General features: G+C 41.9%; 1 protein-coding gene across 1 annotated transcript; it reads right to left on the reverse strand.

The window, feature by feature from the left end:
- Nucleotides 1-6,716: 6,716 nt before the first annotated feature.
- LOC123981191 (zinc finger protein 708-like) lies at nt 6,717-14,454 on the reverse strand. The gene is made up of 5 exons (XM_046065913.1): nt 14,377-14,454; nt 14,242-14,292; nt 12,761-12,906; nt 9,691-10,248; nt 6,717-8,410 (listed from the first exon to the last, which is right to left on the reverse strand). The coding sequence occupies exons 3-5, from the start codon at nt 12,873-12,875 to the stop codon at nt 7,104-7,106; spliced, it is 1,980 nt and encodes a 659-aa protein (XP_045921869.1). The 5' UTR covers nt 12,876-12,906; nt 14,242-14,292; nt 14,377-14,454; the 3' UTR covers nt 6,717-7,103.
- Nucleotides 14,455-22,962: the final 8,508 nt, after the last annotated feature.

Genomic DNA, 22,962 nt, shown 5'->3' on the forward strand with positions numbered 1-22,962 from the left:
GCAAATTTCAAGGACCGCCTTTTTTCACCTACGTAATATTTGCAAAAATCAGGAACATCCTGTCTAAAAATGATGCAGAAAAACTAGTCCATGCATTTGTTACTTCTAGGCTGGATTACTGCAATTCCTTATTATCAGGCTGCTCGAAAAAGTCCAGTAAGACTCTTCAGCTGATCCAGAATGCTGCTGAGTTTATGGTATCATGCAGCAACATCATAGAGTACGGTCAAGACCTGCTCTTTTATGAAATGCGCTGTGAGATAACTGTTGTTGTGATTTGGTGCTATATAAATAAAATTGAATTGAATTGAATAATATGATGCATACAAAAAGAATACAAAAGAAAACATAAGCATAGTAAAATGTCTCATTTTCATTAATAATAATACATCAGGTTTCTGAAGTTGTGGCACCCACCCACCAAACTATATACATCCACACTAACATTTTATTTCTTTTTCAACATAATCCCATTAATCTAACATTAACTCGAATGTTCGAACATGTGTTTGAATGTGGTCAAAACATCCCTGCAAGTGATATCTGGGAAATCAAACCAGCCTGTTGTGAGGATTTCTGGACTTTGGACACAGTCGGTCAGCACAGAGGGGCGTCCACAGATGTGATGAGCTGGAGGCTGTTGAATGCAGCAGCAGCGCCACCTACTGGTAAAAGAACCTATCAAGTATGGCTCCTCATCAGTCAGATTTTTCAAAGCTACACAGTGCAGAGTACAAATACTGACACAGAGAGGTCAACTGTGTTTTCTGTTCCTTGTTCCCAATGTTTAATATGAAATCTATTATATACAACATTACCCCAACACTTCATAGCAGCTTTTATGTTACAAACGTACCACATGATTATTATTTGTCAGTTAGTTCATTAGGTATTACAGACCTTGGCCCGTATTTATCAAGCTTCTCAGAATTACTCATAAGAACGTTGCTAAGAACTAACTGAAGAGTAAAAAAATTCTTGACTCAAAGCTGTGCTAAAAAGTTAGTTTTCAGGAATCATAGTCCTAATTTGAGTGAAGTGTTGGACTAAATGTGTCAGTCTAAGTACTGATTCACGACACTTTGCTTTGCTGCAAACAGGATTTTGGATGGCACTGTAGCCAAGGACCAATCACTTAAGAGATTTCCTTATTTAAGAATATTAACAGATAAATTCACATTGAATGGTAAAATTCCTAAGAGGAGTTTATATTCAACACACATTTAACAATAAAGAATTTTCAAGATAATACATTATGATATAGGTCTACACATTACTAAATGAAAAATAAAAAAAGTTTCTTTATATGAGCGCTTTCAAATGCGCCCACTACTCCTGTGAAGCCAGTTATTTGCATGAAATATGTTTGCTTGTCGGATTATGAGTGGTGTTGTTGGGAAATTGTGCGTCGTCAAATATAAAAAAAAAGTATAAAAGCAAGTTATGAAATTTCTTAAAGCTGAGAATCACTCTCACTCTCCCAGTTATTTAAGATGGCTCCAGAGGTCTCTCAAGTGGTTAGGAGCTGCCCGTAGGACCTTATGTTGGCATTGTGGAGACAGGAGAGGTTATTTATACAGTATCGTTTGGACAGAGCAGATATCATCTGTGTCAGCGAGTTGTTTGGTTGGACTTAACGCAGCAATGCGTTTTCAACTGAATTGAAGGTGGTGATGACACTTTGTTTTGCCACAGGACAAATGTAGCATTGCAAACCAGTGATTTGAGGATTTGATGATGATTTTTTATTTGAGGACGCAAACTTCAATAAGCCGAATTGTCATGGAAACAATTATGGCACTTGCACACACATTTCTTGAAAATAGCTGACTTTCCAGAAGTAGTAGGTGCAATTATTGGCAGTCCTATCAACTTCGTTATCTCTCATTTACGTGTGTTTATGTGTATATCATAATGTATTTTGGCAAAAATTAATTACAGTCAAACGTGTGTTGAATGTAAACTCCTCTTAGGAATTTCACCATTTAATGTGAATTTATGAGAATATTCTTAAATAAGGAAATCTCTTCAGTGATTGGTCATTGCCTACATCGTCATCCATAATCTCGTTTGCGGCACAATAAAGTGTCGTGAATCAGCTGACACTTAAGATTTAGTCCTACAATTCACTCAAATTAGGACTGAGAAGCTTGATAACTACCTTTTAAGCACAGCTTTAGCCAAGAATAGTAAATTCTTAGCAGTGTTCTTATGAGTAATTCTGAGAAGCTTGATAAATACGCGCCGGGATTCTGTCAAAGCTGGACACTGCAAACACTGCGCTTTGTGTTTTGTGTTAACCAGCATACTAGCACACTGACTAAGATGGTAAATATGGCATTTAGCTCAAGTAGCGCGTTGCCTAACCTGCAGACTAGAAATAATAATTCACAGTGAGCTTTGGTTCACATAAGACCTGTGGTGAATGGACATTACTGCATATCACAACTAAGGCATAAATCACTAAATCTCAAAAAAAGAGACTCATTTAAGCTAAAACAATCAGTTTAATAGTTATTCATGTTACACTTAAGACTAGTGACAGGAAAATAAAAATGTGTCATTTGTCTTGATACAGTTATAGTGTTGCACTGATGACATTAAACTCACCAAGTCCCTGTACATCTGCATTTCTTAAGCACAGAAAGGAATACGAGCAGAACAAGAGTGTTGAATGTGCAGTTTGCACGCAGCACTGTGGGATTTTGTTTTGACTTCCTAAATAAGGTCATCCACACACAAACCTACAATCTACTTAAAATATGTAAATTAAAGGCACTTCTTGTTTACATTATTAAGACAGGGACTGAGAGGCTGAGTGGACTGCTGTTGAGTCAGTGTCAGGATATGCAGTGTCCACAGACCTTTTATTTATCGTCTGTTATTTTCATTTAATGAGCTTTGTCCTCTTATCGTCATTGTAGTGAGGCTACACTGAGGAACGTGTATATGTATTATTGATAATCAGGGGCTCTGTGGTGTGTTGTTGAGCCACTCGTGTATATGCTGACATCGGCTGAATTTATTGTGTAGCCGAAAGGTGTCATTTTTAACAGTAGCATCATAAATGATCTAAAAACATTTTTTCGTTACCTTTTAAATATGTAATGTTTTAACTGACATGCTTTTTACTTTTATGCGAGTACATTTTCAGTATTTTTTACTTTTTATTCACTTCTCCGAGAACCATCACCTTAGGTGCCCCGGTGAGCCTGGAGGCTGTGTTGTCTGCTCTTGGTAGGGTCTCCCAAAGCAAAGTGGTTCCAGGTGAGGGACCAGAATGAGAATGTTTCATAAAGACGCCTGATGAAACTACGAGGAAGAGGAGGAAAGACCCTGCCCGGGGGAAGCCCGGGGTCTGGAGCCAGGCCCAGAGGGAGGGCTTGCCGGCGAGTGCCTGGTGGCTGGGTTTGCCACGGAGCCTGGCCGGGCATAGCCCGAAAAAGCAACGTAGCGCCCCCCTCTCAATCCTTTGGACCCACCATCCATCGGAAGATCCGCAGGGGTTGGGTGCGCTGCCACAGGGGTTGCAGTGAAGGTCAGGGGCCTCGACAGACTCGACAGCCGCAGAGGCTGGCTCTGGGGACGTGGAACGTCACCTCTCTGTGGGGGAAGGACTCGGAACTTGAGCGGGTGACGGAGCGCTACCAGTTAGATCTGGTGGAGATGACCTCCACGCACAGTCTCAGTTCTGGAACCATACTCCTTGATAGGGAATGGACCCTATTCTTCTCTGGAGCTGCTCAAGGTGTGAGGCGCCAGGCTGGTGGGGGATACTCACTAGTCCCCGGCTGAGCGCCGCTACGTTGGAGTTTACTCCGGTGAACGAGAGGGTCACCTCCCTACGCCTTCGGGTAGTGGGGAAAACTCTGACTGTTGTTTGTGCATATGCACCAAACAGTCTGAACCCAAGTGGGTGTTTGTTGTTAGACTTCTGTGCTAGTCATGGATTATCTATGACCAACACCATGTTTGAACATAAGGATGCTCATAAGTGTACGTGGTACCAGAGCACCCTAGGCTGAAGGTCGATGATCGATTTTGTAATCGTTTCATCTGATTTGAGGCCGCATGTTTCGGACACTCGGGTGAAGAGAGGGGCGGAGCTGTCAACTGATCACCATCTGGTGGTGAGTTGGGTCAGGGGGTGGGGGAAGACTCTGGACAGACCAGGTAAGCCCAAACGGGTAGTGCGGGTGAACTGGGAATGTCTGGAGGACGCCCCTGTCCGTGAGATCTTCAACTCAAGCTTTTCTGGCATCCCCGTGGATGTTGGGGCTGCAGCGGAAAGCTGTGGTCTCAAGGTCTTAGGTGCCTCAAGGGGCGGTAACCCTCGAACACCGTGGTGGACACCGGTGGGCAGGGAAGCCGTCCGACTGAAGGAAGAGGCCTTCCGGGATTTGTTGTCTCGGAGGACTCCGGAGGCGGTTGCAAGGTACCGACGGGCCTGAAGGGCTGCAGCCTCTGCTGTGGCAGATGCAAAGCAGCGGATGTGGGAGAAGTTTGGAGAAGACATGGAAAAGGACTTTCGGTCTGCACCAAAGTGCTTCTGGAGCATTGTCCGCCATCTCAGGAGTGGGAAGCGGGGAACCGTCCAAGCTGTGTACAGTAAGGATGGGACCCTGTTGACCTGAACTGGGGAGGTAATTGGGCGGTGGAAGGAACCCTCTGAGGAACTCCTAAATCCGACTGACTCTCTAGTAAAGGCAGAGCTGGAGGCTGATGGGGGTTTCTCGTCAATTTCCCTGGAGGAAGTCACTGAGGTAGTGAAACAACTCCACAGTGGCAAAGCCCAAGGGATTGATGAGATCTGCCCAGAAATGCTAAAAGCTTTGGGTGTGGAAGGGCTGTCTTGGATGACACATCTCTTTAACATTGCGTGGAAGTCAGACTGGGGTGGTAGTTCCCCTGTTCAAAAAGGAGGACCAGAAAGTGTGTGCCAATTACAGGAGTAACACTTCTCAGCCTCCCCAGTAAAGTCTACTCCAGGGTGCTGGAACGGCGGGTTCAGCCGACAGTCGAACCTCAGATCGAAGAGGAACAATGCAGTTTTCGTCCCGGACGCGGAACAACTGACCAGCTCTTTACTCTCACAAGGATCCTGGAGTGGGCTTGGGAGTATGCCCTTCCAGTCTACATGTGCTTTGTAGATCTAGAGAAGGCGTATGACCGTGTCCCCCGGAAGATACTGTGGGAGGTGCTGCGGGAGTATGGGGTGAGGGGGGCCCTTGTCAGGGCTATCCAATCCCTGTACATCCAAAGTGAGAGCTGTGTCCGAGTACTCAACAGTAAGTCGGACTCTTTCCAGGTGAGGGCTGGCCTTCGCCAGGGCTGCGCTTTGTCACCAATCCTGTTTGTGATATTCATGGACAGGATATCAAGGCGTAGTCGTGGCAAGGAGGGGCTGCGGTTCAGTGGGCTTGGGATCTCGTCACTGCTTTTTGCGGATGATGTGGTCCTGATGGCATCATCGGTCCATGTCCTTCAGCTCTCACTGGATTGGTTCGCAGCAGAGTGCGAAGCGGCTGGGATGAGGATTAGCACCTCTAAATCTGTGGCCATGGTTCTCAGCAGGAAACCGGTGGAGTGCCAACCCAAGTGAAGGAGTTAAAGTACCTCGGGGTCTTGTTCACGAGTGAGGGGAGATTGGAGCAGGAGATTGGCCGGAGAATCGGAGCAGTGGGGGCGGTATTGCACTTGCTTTACCACACCGTTGTGACGAAAAGAGAGCTGAGCCGTGAGGCAAAGCTCTCGATCTACCGGCCAATTTTCGTTCCTACCCTCACCTATGGTCATGAAGGCTGGGTCATGATCGAAAGAACTAGATTGCAGGTACACGCGGCCGAAATGAGTTTCCTCAGGCGGGTGGCTGGTGTCTCCCTTAGAGACAGGGTGAGAAGCTCGGCCATCCACAAGAAGCTCAGAGTAGAGCCGCTGCTCCTTTATGTTGAAAGGAGCCAGTTGAGGTGGTTTGGGCATCTGGTAAGGATGCCTCCCGGCACGTCCAGCTGGGAGGAGGCCTCGGGGAAGACCCAGGACTAGGTGGGGAGATATCTCCACACTGGTCTGGGAAAGCCTCAGGATCCCCCAGTCAGAGCTGGTTAATGTGGCTCGGGATAGAGAAGTTTGGGGTCCCCTGCTGGAGCTGCTGCCCCCGCAACCCGACCCCAGATAAGCGGATGAAGATGGATGGATGGATGGACTTTTTCTTCAAGCATCTCTGCTTAACATGACGTAGACTACCAATCCTTGAAATGTTCGACCCTGTTTCACCGCTAACCACTTCTGGTTGGCTCAAGTCTGGAGTGTGTTTTGTTGCACCTGTAACAAATTCCCTACACAGCCCTAGAATTTTTTTCAGCAGTGCTGCTGCAAAATGTACATAAGGGAAACCCTGCAACAATTATTGTGAGGGTGTACTGGAGTACACCTGCATGTCAGTGGAGCGAGGTGGGAAGCTAAACCACTGGGGTTCAGAAAAGATTTGAGATATTCTCACTGTAGAATTGTTTTGTTTTTCCTGTCATTTCCCAGTTTCAACTTCACATCTCAGACCATAAATGGGTTCAGTAATCGGTGTAGTTCTGCCGCTTGCTCTCTCTCATTCGCACATATCTACTCACTCGCTACGCACATACAAAGCCCTTAACAGACCTAACTTTGCTGCTGTTAGAACAGCACCAGTCAGTGTGTGAGTAAAAATCATTAGCTGCACATTTATATCAACGATCGTGTCAAATTTTAATAGCGCCGACCATTCATTCAGCAGCGGTGCTGCGCCAAATATAAGGGGAACACGTGTCTGTTATGTGCTCGTCAACATTAACTTATCAATTCAAATTTAGACAATCGATTTTTCACATCTGTGAATCGAAAGAAATTCCCACCTGTAATAGTTTGCAGTCCAAACCTTGACAGTGAACTATGAGGGCAAAATATATATATATTTTTAAAATCATTCATTGTACTCAAGGTAAAGTCTTCAATTAGTCGTGATTTTGATTTCAGATCAAATGGCAAGGCCCTTGGTTCACAGTCTTGACAACCATGTCCACCTCCTGAGAAACAGCTGCTTCCACAAAAAGATCTCCAATCTAAAGTCTTCAGTCTGTCTTGTTGTGTGTTAATCTGTGTTTTGTGAGGTGCTGAAGGAGCCTGAAGCCTCTCTTACAGTGTTCGCACTCAAACGGCTTCTCTCCTGTGTGAATGCGCATGTGTTTGGTGAGGTTGCTCTTGTGGTTGAATTTTTTCCCGCACTCTTTACATTCGTAAGGTTTCTCCCCAGAGTGGACCAGCTGGTGTTTCTTCAAGTTCACGGTCTGGGAAAAGCCCTTTCCGCACAGGGAGCAGCGATGCGGCTTCTCTGCCATGTCGCTGCACTCGTGACTGCTCAGCTCTGCGAGCGCGCTGAAGCTCTGTCCACACAGGGAGCATCGTGGTGGTTTCTCCTCGTGCGAGGACTTGTGTGTTTTCAGAGTTGACGGATTGGCGAAAGCTTTCCCACACTGGTCACACTTGAATGGTTTCTCCCCCGTGTGGCTGCGCTCATGGATGACCAGGTGCTGCAGCAGGCGGCAGCGCTTGTCGCAGTGTGAGCAGCGGTAGGGTTTCTCCCCGGTGTGCACCATTGTGTGCTTCTTCAAATTATTCCTTACACTGAAGGCTTTGGGGCAAAGGGAGCACTTGAAGGGTTTCTCTCCTGAGTGGGTGTACTGGTGTGCTGCCAGATCGGTCAGCACCCTAAACCGCTTTGGACATAACTTGCACTGATATGGTTTCTCCCCCGTGTGGACGCGTTCATGCTGCTTCAGTTTCGTCAGCTGTTTGAAGCTTTTTGGACAGCAGCTGCAGCTGTATGGTCTCTCCTCAGAGTGACTGAGCATGTGGATTTTCAGGTCTCCTTTCCTGGCGCAGGTCTTTCCACACTGCTCACATTTAAATGGCTTCTCCCCCGTATGGATCAGCAGGTGCTCCTTCAGAGTTCCCTCTCTCCCGAACTGCCTCCCACACACCTCACAGCTGTAAGATTTCTCTCCCGTGTGGGTGAGGAGGTGCTGCCGGAGGGTGTGCAACATGTAGAAGCTTTTATCACATTGCTTGCAGGGGTGACATCTCTCTCGTGGAGCCTCTTCAGATGTGTCCTTACCCTCCTGGTTTTCACTGTTCTCTGTGTGAACACGCACATGCCGCCTTAAGTGGCGTTTCGTCTCGAAGGTCAGGCTGCATTTGTCGCATGAATATGTATCTTGTTCCATCTGTCCTGACTCTGGCTGGCTCAGTGTACCTCCTGTCACGCTGCAGTGATGCCGCTGGTGTCTGGTGACGTTGCTCCTCCTAGCGAAAGATTTCCCACAAAGCTCACAGTGGTGATGTCGGGGTTCGGACGCATCTTCCTGCGGGTTCTTCTCTGCTTTTTTTTTTTCATCGTAGAGGAAACATCCGAATTAGTGGGGGGAAAAGAAAGAGAGAGGTAATTATTTATAATAATAATCAAAATACAGCTTCAACAATCAGTCAATTAATCCAGTGACAGAATCAACTTAATTGAATTTGTTCAGCTTGTCAAAAGTAAATATTTTCTCATTAGAAACAAAAACCCTTTTATGATAAACAAATTCATGTTGGGCATTTGCTGATATTTTAGAAACAAAATGATTATAATTTAAAAAAATTAATCAGTAGATTCACTCACTCACGACATGAGGATTAGTTAGGCGCGCTTTAATACTTTGTTTGCAGTCATGTGACCGGAATGAAGTAAAGAGCTGCATTGGGATTGGGATCCCGCAGGTCCCATCACAAATTGCGCGCGAGCAGGCGGTTTTAACTCTGCTGCAGACGGGAGCGGGCAGTTAAAAAATATCCTGCGGGTCCCGCAGTCGCGCTGATAAGATGGAGTCAACAAACCAAGGTGAAAAAAAGATTAGTGTATAAGGCAGCTCCTGACAATGCACTGCACTCGAACTGGCGACCTTACGTACGGGAGGGGGACACGCTGAGGAGGAGGCTAAACCCCCTGGGCACTGGCAACGTTCACCAGTGCGTTTGTTGGTGTCAGGGAGTGAAGTTTACTCACTATACAGCCTCGCTGGCTTCCGTCACACGGGCTTATAAAATACAAGACCAAAGCAAGGCGAGTCTGAAATTTAGAAAACTTCTCAGTTGTTACTGACAAAAATGAATGCAATGATTTATGTTGGTTATTCTGAACGTTTAGCATAGCCCAAACATGTGTCCTTTTTTTACTCTGCATGTCACAAATGTTGCGGGATCAAGAAACAGTTCCGCAGGTCTCTACAATGAAGCTCATTTTTCAGAATTGAGATGGAGGAAAGTCTGTGCTGTGCTACTTATTGTTTTCTCATTGTGTTGTTCCAGTCCTCTTCTGTTCACAAGCGCTGGATAAAGGCCAGACAAGGATTCGTTTCTCCAGGACATTATTTTGTCACAGTGACCGTCACAGCCAAAAGCTAAACAGTTCATCCTTCGGTCCAAGTGGACGTTTGTGCCGAATTTGAAGAAATTACCTCAAAACGTTGCTTAGATGTGTTCACGAGAATGGGACAGATGGACAACTCCAAAACTACAGTAAATGATACGACAGCAATCTTTCATCTAAACTATTTTCCATTTAGAAAAATTCTCCGTATTAGGACTAGCATACATTTTCAATTTCATATAAAGATTTACCTCCACCTGCGGGCTCAGAGGCTTCTACATCTTCAGCTTCATGTTGCTCCGCAGTGTTGACGTTATCTGAAGGGCAGTTTTTTGATTTTGCCTCCTCCTGCCGTTGCCCTGCATCACCGGGCTTGCCTGTTTTGAGGGATAGTTTATAGTCCTGAATGAGCCAGGTCACTGAGCCTTCCTCCTGAACCACTAGCTGTGTCCCATCAGCCCCTGCGTTTATCGGGTGCAGTACATCTGATTCTTCTGGTTTAGTTTGCTCTTGGTTGGGGTCTTTGTCGTCACACTCTGACGCTCCTACTTCTTTATACAAATGGATCTCTGCTCCGATGTCACACCAGTCCAGCGGCTGATCCAGCTCCAGCTTTATCGTGTTTTCCTGCTGCGGATTCTCAAAGTAGTTGTCTGCCTCCGACTGCTCGTCCTGCTCTTCTAACTTGACCTTGATGCTGGCCTGACTCTGCTCTGCCGCCACATGGACCGTCTGCCCGTTCAGTCCTGAAGCTTTCACGCAGACAGACCGCTCCATCGCAGCGAAGACCGAGGGGTCGTCTGATGAGTCTGAAGGCAAGACGTACATGACAGAACGTAAACTCTATGATAGTGTTTGTGGGGACCGTAATACACGTGTGACATGTGCGCCTGGTGGTGAACTATGAATCGAAATGTAAGCTGTGCGTATTTACGGCTGGACTCCCGTTAACCCCTTGTGTCAATTTTACAGGTAAAACAATTACAGTTAATTAGTTAATCTACAGAGAAATAAATCAGCAACTATTTTGGTGATTGATTAATTCTTCCTGTCATATTTTAAGCATGAATTCTGAATTCTTCACTGGTTCCAGCTTCTCAAATGTGAGGGTAAAATAAGATGCTTACATAAGAGTTAAATTATTTAAGAATTTACTTCGCATACAGAAGATTTAAAGTACAGACATACTCCAGTAAATCACACCACCGTCATTTGCTTTAATTCACATTTATTTTTTGACGTTGCAAGTACTGTTTGGTGTCAAAATATTTATTATAAAAGTAGGGCTGCAGCTAACGATGACTGTAGTAATGGAGTAGAGATTATTTCATCCATTCATTGTTTAAGAAGTACTTTTGATTGGCGGTGGCGCTGGGTAAGTTAACTCATGACTGTGACGTCACAACCAAAACTCAAGGCCCAACCAGGCAGAGAACAATTTACAGCTGAGGATTGCAGCTTACTTTTGCCATCTTTCAACTCAACAATCAATCATCATTTAAGTTAAATGCTAAAGTTGCTGTTACCTTGTCTGTGGTCTGCTCTGTGGACTTGATGCTAGAAAGGGTGCTTTCTGATCAGATGCCGTGCTGTTGCGGCTACGTTTGTTTCGTTTTACAGTAGACAGAATGTAAAATTACAGAGTTGTTGTTTTCTATTAGCTTGAAATAATCCCATACTTTAGACACTTTTTTGTTCATCCCTCGCTACTTTCTCTCTCTTCCTCCACTTTGCAAACAGCTCCATCATAATCACGCCGTGTTCACTTGATCACAGCATAAGCGCGATGTGCGACAGTAATAAATGTCCGTGCGCTGTATAGTTATATGGATTAAACCAAGTGTCGATGCTTTTTAGCAATCGAATTAATCGATTTAATCAATAAATGGTTTCAGTCATAGATAAATGTGGGGATGAGAGAAAATTCAAAATCAATGTAAATATATCTGCTTTCAGATGAATCATGCAGTTGCAAAGACCTGATGCTGAGTATTTTCTAAGCAAAAAACCATGTACACAACAAAAAAATACTTTTTTTCTATTTTAACATGTGACAAGATGATAAGATATCAAAATCAGTCAAGACTGACATCTGCAAGCAGAGTGAGCAGCTATGACTTTCAAACATGAAAACGGCAGGAAGAAAATATATGGCAGAAAAGAAGAAGCAGCTCACTAAATTAGATTCCTTTTGCTTTTTTAATCGAGCACTGCAAGCTGCAGTTCTGCCTCCAGTGTGCCAAGGACAGCAAGCTAGACATAACGTTAGTCCTAAATAATCGTAACATTAGACTCTTGTGTATGAGATTAATTGGGTAATCTATTGTTGCTACCTGGTAGATAACCAGCCTATATATTCTCACAGTAAACTAGTAGTGTGTCTCAATTCGGATACTTTTGTACAGTAAACTTAGTGCAGTACACTGCGTACACTATGTGCTTACTTGCTTAGTTCTTTAATTTCGACTGCTGTTAGGCCCTAACAGGAAATGATGATTGCAAGATTGCATAATTACCCCAGCAAAGAGGCCGCTTGCAGAGCTCTAAAATTTCAGCCAGGCTTTATCACCCAAAACAAAAAGCTCAGAATCAGGTTTATTGCCCAGTAGGCTTTACCTTACAAAGGGTTTGCTTTGGTATATTGGTGCATAAATAAGAATTATATAAAAGCAATAAAAAGCAAGTAACCATAACTTTTATGTACAATAACAATGTAATGTCTAATATAATAATAACAATGAAGCAAAGACAATCCCCTTTCTTAGTACTTCTGTTGTTTATTTCAACAAACCAAGATTGGTCTGTAAATCATGAGCCAGATGTCTCTTAATTTGATTTAAATTACTCAGAATGTAAAGACAGATTAACAGCTATACGAACATTAAAACTATCTCACAGCTGTCTTTTCCTCTGTCGTTGTTGCTGTACCCGTCTGCTGCGTTGACTGCAGTGGTCTGTGTGATTGGGATCAGAGGGCTCTGTGAGCTGACTGGCCCGCCGGCTCGTTAGCTAACCCCGCCGGCTCCTCAACTCCGAAAACTTTTGAGCACATTTTCGATTTGCCGTCATTTTTCATAAAACGGCCAATATTTCAAATCTGCACTGCTGCTTTCTGCTTCTCCCGTGTTGTCGGTCCGTCCCCTTCTGGTACGTAGATCAGATGGAGGCCGTTGAGTATGAGATGTGTCTAACGTTCCACACTCAAGTTTTTGACCGTTGAATTTTCCATATGGTTGGTTACAGGCCTAACAGAGGCAGAACCAGGTAGGTCAATTCAGGATCTGAACATGTGATGTTGTGTTTCTCATGTCAGCTGCTCACCTTCAGGCTCCAGCCTCACAGATGGTCCCAGATCTGCTGGTGTCTTCAAACAGTCCACCAGGTGGACCGACAGCCGCTTAAGGCCCAGTTGAGAAAGACTGCAAGGGGACGCCATGATTCTCACCGCAGGCCGAGGTTCAACAGACCTAAAAGACACAAGATGAACACTAGATTGAAAAACATTAATCACAGAGAGCAAAATTTTGGTGATTTCTCAAAATATTACTTCTTTTACTTGTTTTATTTTCCATCATTATATATTGTTTTAAGCCAAAGTGAACTCTGTTTCTATCCAGGGGGTCAGTGTGGACACTGTGGAGGACTAAAAGTACTTAGGAGTGCACATGGACAATAAAATGGACATTCAGGTCATTCCTGCCTGTGGCTATCAAACGCTTTAACTCCTCCCTCAGAGACTCAAACACTCGCACTCTTAGTCAGTAACAAGTGCAATACCCGACATATTGTGCAATATTACCTGTACCTAGAAATGAAGTTACCAAAAGCTATAATGTATACAGTAACTAAGGTTACACTACTATTTATCAAGTCACTTCTGTTAATACTGTAAAATACTGTACATACAGTACCTGCACTAATTTTTACTATTTAGTTCATCACTAATATTTATTATTACATTTCTGTTTGCTGTAAAATACTGTAACGTTACATATCCGAAGTACTTTATATTTAGATTTTGTGTTTATATTTTTTATTTTGTTTATTTGTTACGTTGCTGAGCAACCGATTGTCCAACAAAAAATACGTAGCAATTCAAATGCAGCTAATTTATGGTTGTTTATCTACTGTGACTACAAAGTTAGCATTATTGCTAACAACCTTATGACAACAAAGCCTGACTCAGGAGTGTTTTTGCGGTCGTGTCTCTGTTTTCTTCTGCCGACGTTGCCTGAATGCATCACAAGTAGTAGGACATGGGATTGGCCGTTTTGCGCGGGCAACCAGGTTAACTTCATGGTTTTGCAGTAGCCCAACTTAGTGAAATCAGCGTCGTGGGATCAATAAAGTATTTCTGATTCCCTTGCGCTATTTTATTATCATTTACCTGTGCTTCATTTGACCTTGTTTTTGTTTTTTTTTGTTTTTTTTGTTTTTTTAGGTGTGCTTTGTGACATGTGCTTTTAAAAGTGCTCTATACTATATAAAATAAAGCGTATTGTTAATAGAAGTATTATTATAACAAAACCAGATTAAACGAAGCGTCTGACTTTATAATACTTGTTGATTTAACTGTTTAGGAGGCTGAATGACCAAAGTCTGATCATATGTATCTTGTCCGAGGATCACTTGTAGTTTGTGCCTCTCGTGTATAATCATTACATCCAAGCGACGAACTGGGGTTAACTTTTTGCTCTAAAAAGCTCATGTTCACCTCCGCCTGACAAATGCGGTCCCAGTTTCAGTTTCTGATTACTGGGTGAAAGACAAACTGTAACGTTAGCTAAACAAAAAGAACTTACCAGACGCAGCTTTTATTATCCGGGGCTAACCTTTGTGCTAAACTGCTGCTCCTGCAGACGAATCTCCGGTTATAAAACGATCTTTCTGGTGTAGTTTGGCTGTTAAGTTGTTAAACGTGTCTCCCACGCGTTTACCTGACAATGAACTTCTGAAACTCTGGACGTAAACTAGACAAAACGCACGAAAGACAAACTGCGGATGTATTTTTTGAAGCCAAGCTTACTTGTTTCTTTTCCGGGTTTAGTTGATGGACGGGGTTGTAAACCAATGGGCTGCGAGTACGTCAAGAGAAGGCGGGTTGTTTAAAACATTAACTGACCAATCGCAGTGTCGCTTGGTGAGAAAGACACGGCGCCTCGTTTAGGACAAACAGAATTAAAAAAAAGCGTTTTAGCCCTAAATTCTCTAACTGTATTATTTTGTTCAGTAAATACGTTCAAATACGATCAGACATTTTACGGATTATATTTACATGATATTCAGTTTTATATTCAGTTCATCTTTATTTTACCTCTATTTAATTGTATTCTTTTTGTTTGCTTTATTGCAAGTATCTCAGTGGTAGACTGTGACACACAAGCACGCTTACTGTTTTTTATTTATTTATTTAAACACACACAGAAACACTCACTTTTACTTTTTTAGTTTATTTATTTAATGAACTGCATGAAATTAATTGTTCTTTGTATTAGCTTTTAAGCATTGGCAATATTGTTCTTTGACATTCATGCCAATAAAGTAAAACTGAATTGACTGTAACTGCATTTACTCAAGTGAAAGTAAGAGTTTATGCTGCCTGTACTTTATTTGAGTATTTAAATTTTAATCTGCTTTATTATTCTACTCCACTACATTTAAGATCTCAAGCCTCCATCACCACTCTCCCCCTTTACAGTACATATGTACATGTGTACATGTACATGGGGTGGTGATGGGTGTGCAATGGATAAGACGCCTACCTTTGGTGTGAGAGACCTAGGTTCAATCCCCCACTGTGACTCACCCATTAATGTGTCCCTGAGCATGACACTTATCCCCTTGTTGCTCCAGACATGTATAGCAATTGTAAGTCCCTTTTAGATAAAAGCGTCAGCTAAATGAATAAATGTAATATAACATGTTTGTCACATGTAAACCTGATCTTTACAAATCTGATGTAAATATTTTGCTAACTGCCATATTGGTCATATTCTTGCACATATTCTTTATTATTCTTTTATATTTTTTAAACCATGTCAATTTAAGATATTTATATTTATATATTGTTATGCACCAAGTCACCAAAGCAAATTCCTTGTATGTGTAAACTGGCTATTTTTAAGACAAATACATTAATTTCACAGCTAAAGTTATTTTTCATATTAAGATTTTGTTTTATATTTTTAACGTAAATGCATTGTTAGTAAAATACCCAACATATATAGTGGAATGTTGTGTGTATATATGTAACACTAAATGGGGCCATTTTGTATAACAAGAACTTTTATTTGTGATAATTTAAGTACTCTATAAGTTGTTGTGATTACTTGTATTTCTACTTTTACTTCAGTAAACTTCTTTCTCCACTTTCTGTTTTATATAAAACACACTGGAACAATGTTTTTTTTAAAATATAACCCACAAAAGTCCTGCTCTTTTTGATAAATCCAAATAAAGTTAGATGAATTGAATTGAGATGATTTTTACACTCGGAGCAATTATTATTGTCACAGCAGCAAAAGCAAGACATTAATAAATGCATTCTATATATACACATTATCTGCAGTTTCTACACGTTTTGCCATGTTAATCAGATCTTTTATCACTTTACATGACTACACAGAGTTGTACAAAGAGTTTTTGAGAAGTTATACTTAATAGTGGCCTTGCTGTCTTAAGCTATTGAGAGATAATTTACTAAATGTCTTAAATTGTTTTCAGTTTTAGCACTTTTTGGTTTGTTTTTATTCAGTCCCAAGACTATATACACATAAGAATCTTGTTCACATTTATGGACATGGACAAACAAAATAAAACAATGAAATAAAATTATCTGCACAAGCAAGAAGTGAGAATAGAGCCCCTCCTTGTAACGCTTCTCTGAACACCACTAGATGGAGTCACAGGATCAGTTTACAGCTGTCATCGCTGTACATCCTCTTCACGGGTTAGGAAAGTCTGTTTGGATTTGTAAATGTGCTGGAATCTGGTCTGTTGAAGCATTAACATGCAGTGTGTCACTTTTGATGTTTAAATAAAGCATCAGTTCACTGTGGCGCAATCTGCATTGTAGCAGCTCACTGTGACACAAACATTTCAGTATTGAGATGAAGAAAAGGCCTAAAATAGATTCTGAGCTTCAGAAAGAAAAGACATCCTGAGGGTCCTCAGGCTGATAGCGGATAAAGACTTGAACAATTGAAATAACAGTGCACGAGTGATGACACGCGCTCGAACACACACACAGACACACATACACACATGCCCACAAACACACATAAATCCACAGGCTGAGTCTTTTGATAATTGGATCTTCTGAAGACGGGCATTTTTGAAGTCCCTTTGAAGTGACTTTTACTAATGTTGTTGGTGTGCAAGCTTCATTTAATTGACTCAGTCACTTCAAATTCAAATCTTTTCTCATTTATAATTAATTAATATAAGATGTAGAATAGCTGGAAAGTGCTGAGCAGGAGGAGAGAAGACCCACACCAAAGTCTTTAATCCTCCGAGCTGCTGAAGCAGGGCTGTCCTGAAAGACAGACAGCCAGACATGTGTGCTTATTTGATATTTTCTGGATGGTTTATGGATAAAACAAAAATCCTAAAATGACCCCTTTAAAATGAGCACGTAGCTGCACTTCATTGTCTTTTGAATTTTCCTGTCCTCCATGTGAGGGGTGTCTACCAAATTGGAGAGACGTCCTCAGACACCCCACAATGAGTTGCACTGCAGAGTTGGTTATATGAGGTTTAAAATAAACCGTGCACAGACAATGAAGCACAATTTGCATTAAATGTGGGTTTAATTATTATTATTATGTTGAATGTAAGGCATCTACATTTACTTTCATTATCGGACACTTCAATATTATCATCAAATTAATTACACAAGAAATTTCAGGAAAAAAAGTGTTCGCCAGTCCTAAAGACTTGGATGTTGATGAAAAGTTGTAAATCTGGTAAAGACAGTAACTCCTAGATGACATTCAAGAACAAAATACAGCACCAGAGTTGAAAAAGAAAACTGATTGCTTAAATGATTCAAACTGACTTCAAGTGATTATGTGTTACTACTACTGAAGTAAGTCAGTTCATCTTGTGTGTTTTCTCCTACAGATGTGAAGTACGAGAAAGGAAATCATTTAATTCTGCACAGACTTCTGCCATGTCATCAGTAAACCACCCACGTCCTACATGTGCAGTCCGACAAACAGCTTCCATTCATTCTTAATTGCCACAATCAATCACAGTAAACACGAAGCCTTCATTTGGTTTGGTTGAGTTTCTGGTTTTTCTCATTTACAGACAGCAGAGCAAAATGAATGCAGCAATATATAAGACAAAGTGAAATTTTTGACCTGAGGGTGGCGCTAGATGAAAAGTCAGGGAATCTGCAGTTATCACATGTCGTCCTGCGGGGGATATGAACGTCTGAACCAGTTCAATCCAATAGTTGTTGTGACATTTCAGTCTGGAACAAAGCAGCTGACAGAGGGACACTGCCATCCCAAAAGTCATGCTACTATTTGTGTTTAATATTAGCTGGTTGTTTTGTAGCAAGAGGATGAATCTGGTCCTGTTTAAATTCTGCTTAAAAGAACACGAACACGAAGAGGATGGACGAACTCGAGCAAACACCACTGGACATTTGTAGGAACATCTGTAAAGGACAGTGAAACAATCTACTTTAACTCACTCTCTGGGGTGCTGCTGCGATTCTGTCTGTCCCTCTGATCACTTCCTCTGCGGAGAACATTCCCCAGCTGTCTGAACACCAGACTCAAATCTCCTGCGTCTCAATTAGAGGGGACAATGTTTCAGTCACAGCTTTGGTTTGTGAGTTCATTTTTACAGAAAACTCTGTAAAAAAACATGCTGATTTCAGACACAAGAGCTCCAGTTTGCTTCCTTTTTACATTGTAAACAAACTGATCAACACATTCACTCACTCAGTCAGCTGAGCCACACAGAGTTTATAAAATCTGTGTATTGCCCACGCATGGTGGCTATCGTGGAACATGGCACTAAAAGTGGGTATGTTAAAGTATTTCACATTAAACATTTGCTCTGATGTCTTACTACTAACTTACTGAAGTTAGTATTGATACTGCTTTCTTGAATAAAGGGGCTATATGTAGTTTTTCTACTAAAATGAATAATTTTTTTATTGCATGTGTGTGAAGGGGTTGTAATCTGACATTAAAATAATCCAGTTGCTGGGTTTGGCTATTAACTCTGAAGGCAAGTATTCCTATTCCTATTTGAAGTCTCCGGGTCGGATTTTCCGCAAAATTCCAGTGACTGACACCTGCATGCGCGCTCCCGAGGATCTCGCTTTGTCTACTGACTTTGCACTCAGTAGCGACGAAACTGCAACTTACGACATGGAGTCTGCTAACACTAAGAAACGACCTGCTCCCAGCACAACACAGACTTCAACACAAACTCCACATAAGGATAAAAAACAAAAAAAGTTTTATCTGTGAATCGGATTGACTTCGGACGAAAACATGGATAAACATCGGCAGGGCTTTTGAATCAAGGAAAAACCTCCGCTTTGTTTTGGGTATATAAACAGAATTGGCTTTCATCCTATTGGACAGGTAAGCTAACATTACTACAAAGCATGTAAAATATATTTTGATTTTGTGCTTCAGTTGGCTCAAGTTAGATAGCGTTAGCTCGCTGGCTAACGCCGAGCAGTTGCTAATGTTGTCTGGTGCAAAGTTATATCGCTTTCACATTACTTCACCAACTAATGCAACCCATGTTACTTTCCTCTATACCACTGTTATGTCAAAGTGTCAAAGCCTGCAAGAAATTATGTAATGGTAAAAAGCTAATGTGGAGCGATTTGTTTACTATCCCATAGTGATGCAGCCACGAGCAGCCAGCTAACGCTACAGTAGCTCGGACCTGCTGCTGTTTGCTTCGTAACGTTCAATTTAGATTTATTGTATTTACTGATACTCAGGTAAACAGCTTCTCCACCTCGCAGTCGCTGTAACTAACATGACCCACATAATATACAACCCAGTGGAAGAGCCATCCCCTAATACTACAGTAAATTTACTTACTGTGGTCTAACTGCTATAAATTGTGACACAATCTCGTTATAATATTCAGTCCAGCTCACTAATGTTAACAGTTTCATTATCATCCAAAACATGTATCTGTGCTGAAATTGCTGAGCCTCCGGTGAAAGATTCACAGATTGTAAAGACAGTTACTGAAAGCAGCAGGCGAGCTAACGATGTAGTACGTTGGCTAAATGCAGTGTAACTTTATCATGTAACGAGCATGGATTAGCTCAACATCAAGCTGATAAAAATATTACTGTAACGTTGTAGTGAGAGTTTACCTGAGTTTCCAGCATGTTGTGTGAATCTGCAATCTTAAAACCGCACCGCTAGTGGCCGCTGAAAACTACATAATGTCCCTTTAACCTATGCTTTATTATTGCAAAGAACAAGTTCATCAGAGCCAACAGCATCGGTTTCTTTTGGTGGAGACGCAAGGACGCCGGTGTGGTAGGAATCGTATATTTCTTGTGAAGAAATAAACAAATGAATAAGTTACAGCTGTCTTTGTGCTATTCATTAAGAGAGTAACAGAATAAGGGATTTCAGCTGAAAGAGAAAAGATAACATTTATTGCTACCACGTAGATGTGGAGTCCAGGGGAGAAGTCAGTCAATCTGTGAGAAGTCTGTCTCAGCCTTGAGCCACAGTGGAATAAGAAAGAGAAAAAAATATTTATTTATATTTATTTCTCACGGGAATGGAGTCTCCATAAGATATTCAATGTACCGAAACATGAGTATTAAAACAACACATAATTTATTACAATAACACATAAGGGGCTCCACACTGTTTCAGGGGAGGCTCTTACATTAGTTACCAAAAGGAGATCACATGAAATGGTCTACATGTGATTTGGTTAAAGGAGACCTATTATACTGCTTTTCCAGTCCTATATTGTAGTACTTTGACTTCTGTATAGCAGCTTTGTATGATTCAAAGTTCAAAAAAGTTATTTTCTATCTTATACTGACTCTTCATGAAGATCTTCATTTCAGCCTCTGTCTGAAATAAGCTATAGATTCTCCTGTCTCTTTAAGCCCCCCCCCTCTCAAAGCCCACTGTCTTCTGATTGGCCAAGACCTGAAGCATGTTACCAGGCTGTTGTTGCTGCTGAGCAGAACAGGCAGACTGAGCGTTGCTGTGCCGTTGCTGTGGGAGCAAATGACCATTTATCTAGCTCAGGATGTCGTAGAACAGAGCCGTCTGAGGTTTTTGCTCACAGTGATTTCTTTTAAATAGTTTAACCTCATTATTTGAAGCTTTGGCCATGTTTAACATGAACATCCAACATTGTAGATAAGTCATAAAATATGGAAAAGCATAATAGGTCTCCTTTAAAGACAGAGTTCAGAAGTTTTGGGGAACTACATTTCCCACTTTCCCAGAGTGGGAAACAAGAGAGAAACAACAAATGCCTTAGGATCTTTTTGTAATGTATGTGCTGTAGTTAGGGTTAGGTCAAACAGCAATAAGAGGCTATCTTGACTGAATTGTTGAGTGTGTTTGGGATCAACAAACATAATTATGATCCCATTAACATCCAGAAATTGAGAAAAGTAAGCAGGTAAACTTGGGGAGTTAGGGGGCGCTTTTTTACAAGCTTTGTCTGAGAGGAGGCCCACAGTCTCAGATTTTATTAGTCATCAGATTCATAAAAACTAAAAAAGTTCTGGAGTGTGTGGTATCCAATATTTGTGCATTTGACTCATAACAGTTCAAAATAGCACTGTAGCAGCAGGACAGAGGGTCAGAGAGCAGTGATTGGTGGTTATGTAGGGACTGAACCCTTCTATAGAATTTGACCTCTAACCCCTTGTTTTGTTATCATCAGAATAGTACTGTACCATTCTATGGGTTTGACCTTTTATTTTGCAGACTCAAACCCCTCTATGGTACCTAACAGATACCTAAACATATCCTATATAAGCTATGTACAGAGAGACAGAGTGGCCATCGGGCTGGGTCACTCTCCAAGCTGCTGCAAAGCTTGTAATTGATGCTGAACTCCTTGATTTAATAAAGTTTTATGATCAAGAACAGTGTCAAGCGGGTTTCTTCGCAGCATTATTGTTTGGACACCACAAGTGCTTCATAAAAGTCCTCTCTGTCATCTTCTTCAAACTTCCAACCAATACCAAATTATAATGTCATATTCAAATCAAGAACGCAAATGAGCCATTTGTATTTAAATTGAGCCCACAACTTACATTTTCTTTCTAAATGACACCTCCCGAGTTCCTTACACCACCAACGCGATACAGATTTCTTTTTTATCTTTTATTTTTAAGATGAGACGAAAGAAGAAGGAAGAAGAAGAACACAACGATACACATGCCGTACAAGTTACGTCTCAGCTGTAAATGTTTTTCAAAGCGACCTTTACAAGAGCAATGGCAACTCCCGCAAGGATGAGAGCGCTGAACTCACATGAGTATGTACACAGTGTTTGTTGAGGACAGTGTGCACACAGCGGAAATGGCACATGTGAAATCGCCATAACCACGGGAAAAGACCCAGACAGAAAATGAAAATACTACAGCTACCCTCTGACAGGGGAGGCTTGGGCCTGCCGAACATAATTCTTTACAACTGGGCGTGCCACGCTCGCTTTCTGTGGGAATGGTTACATGCTCATCTTGAGTTCAAGCCCTGTCTAGATTCATGGTCCTCTTTGCCATCCTCGCTATAGAGCCTGGTCCTGAGTGATAAGAGCAAACTGCACAGGGATATCAAGAATAACCCGATTATATACAACACAATTAGAGTGTGGCAGGAAATCTGTAAATACCTAGGAAGAGGAAGCGATGCCTCGTTCTTAACCCCTATAATGAGGAACCTGGATTTCCCCCCGAGTCTCCATCCCAACATTTTTGACATGTGGCATGGCAATGGGGCGCGTGTGATTGGAGATTTGTACCACGACAGGATATTAATGACTTTCAAACAACTGCAGTCCAAATTTAGTATCCCAACGAACACCATTATGGTTTTCTCCATGTCTCCATGTCATTGGATCTAAGACCTTACCCCCTATTGATCCAGTCATGTACAGTGATGTAGAGAGGTTCTTTATTTCCCGGGGAAGCATCACCCGCTTTATCTCTTCCTTCTATGCACTGCTATACTCTCTAAGTCCAGGTGGTATTATAAGTGTTGCACAGAAGTGGGAGAAATATCTCAACACAGAGTATATTGAGGATGACTGGCAGGAGGCTATTGAAGTATTTAAATCCACCTTTACACGTAACAGACTGAAAGAGACACAGTACAAAATACTACACCGTCTTCACATAACTCCTTACATACTAAATAAGATGGACCGTCAGGTTTCACCTTTGTGTAACAAGTGTCATAGAGAGATTGGAACATATTATCATTACTTTTGGCAATGTAAACTGATAAAAAGATTTTGGAGTATGATCTCACAGGAACTAA

The sequence above is a fragment of the Micropterus dolomieu genome, linkage group LG12, assembly GCF_021292245.1.
Source record: "Micropterus dolomieu isolate WLL.071019.BEF.003 ecotype Adirondacks linkage group LG12, ASM2129224v1, whole genome shotgun sequence".
NCBI lineage: Eukaryota > Metazoa > Chordata > Actinopteri > Centrarchiformes > Centrarchidae > Micropterus > Micropterus dolomieu.

Bases quoted from the DNA above. Each gene is read 5' to 3' on its own strand.
- LOC123981191 (XM_046065913.1), bottom strand. From the start codon at position 12,875: ATGGCGTCCCCTTGCAGTCTTTCTCAACTGGGCCTTAAGCGGCTGTCG. The intron at 10,249-12,760 runs GTGAGCAGCTGA...TCTTGCCTTCAG, and splicing joins TGTGAGGCTGGAGCCTGAAG to ACTCATCAGACGACCCCTCG. The intron at 8,411-9,690 runs GTAAATCTTTAT...AAAAAAAAAAAG, and splicing joins CTCTGAGCCCGCAGGTGGAG to CAGAGAAGAACCCGCAGGAA.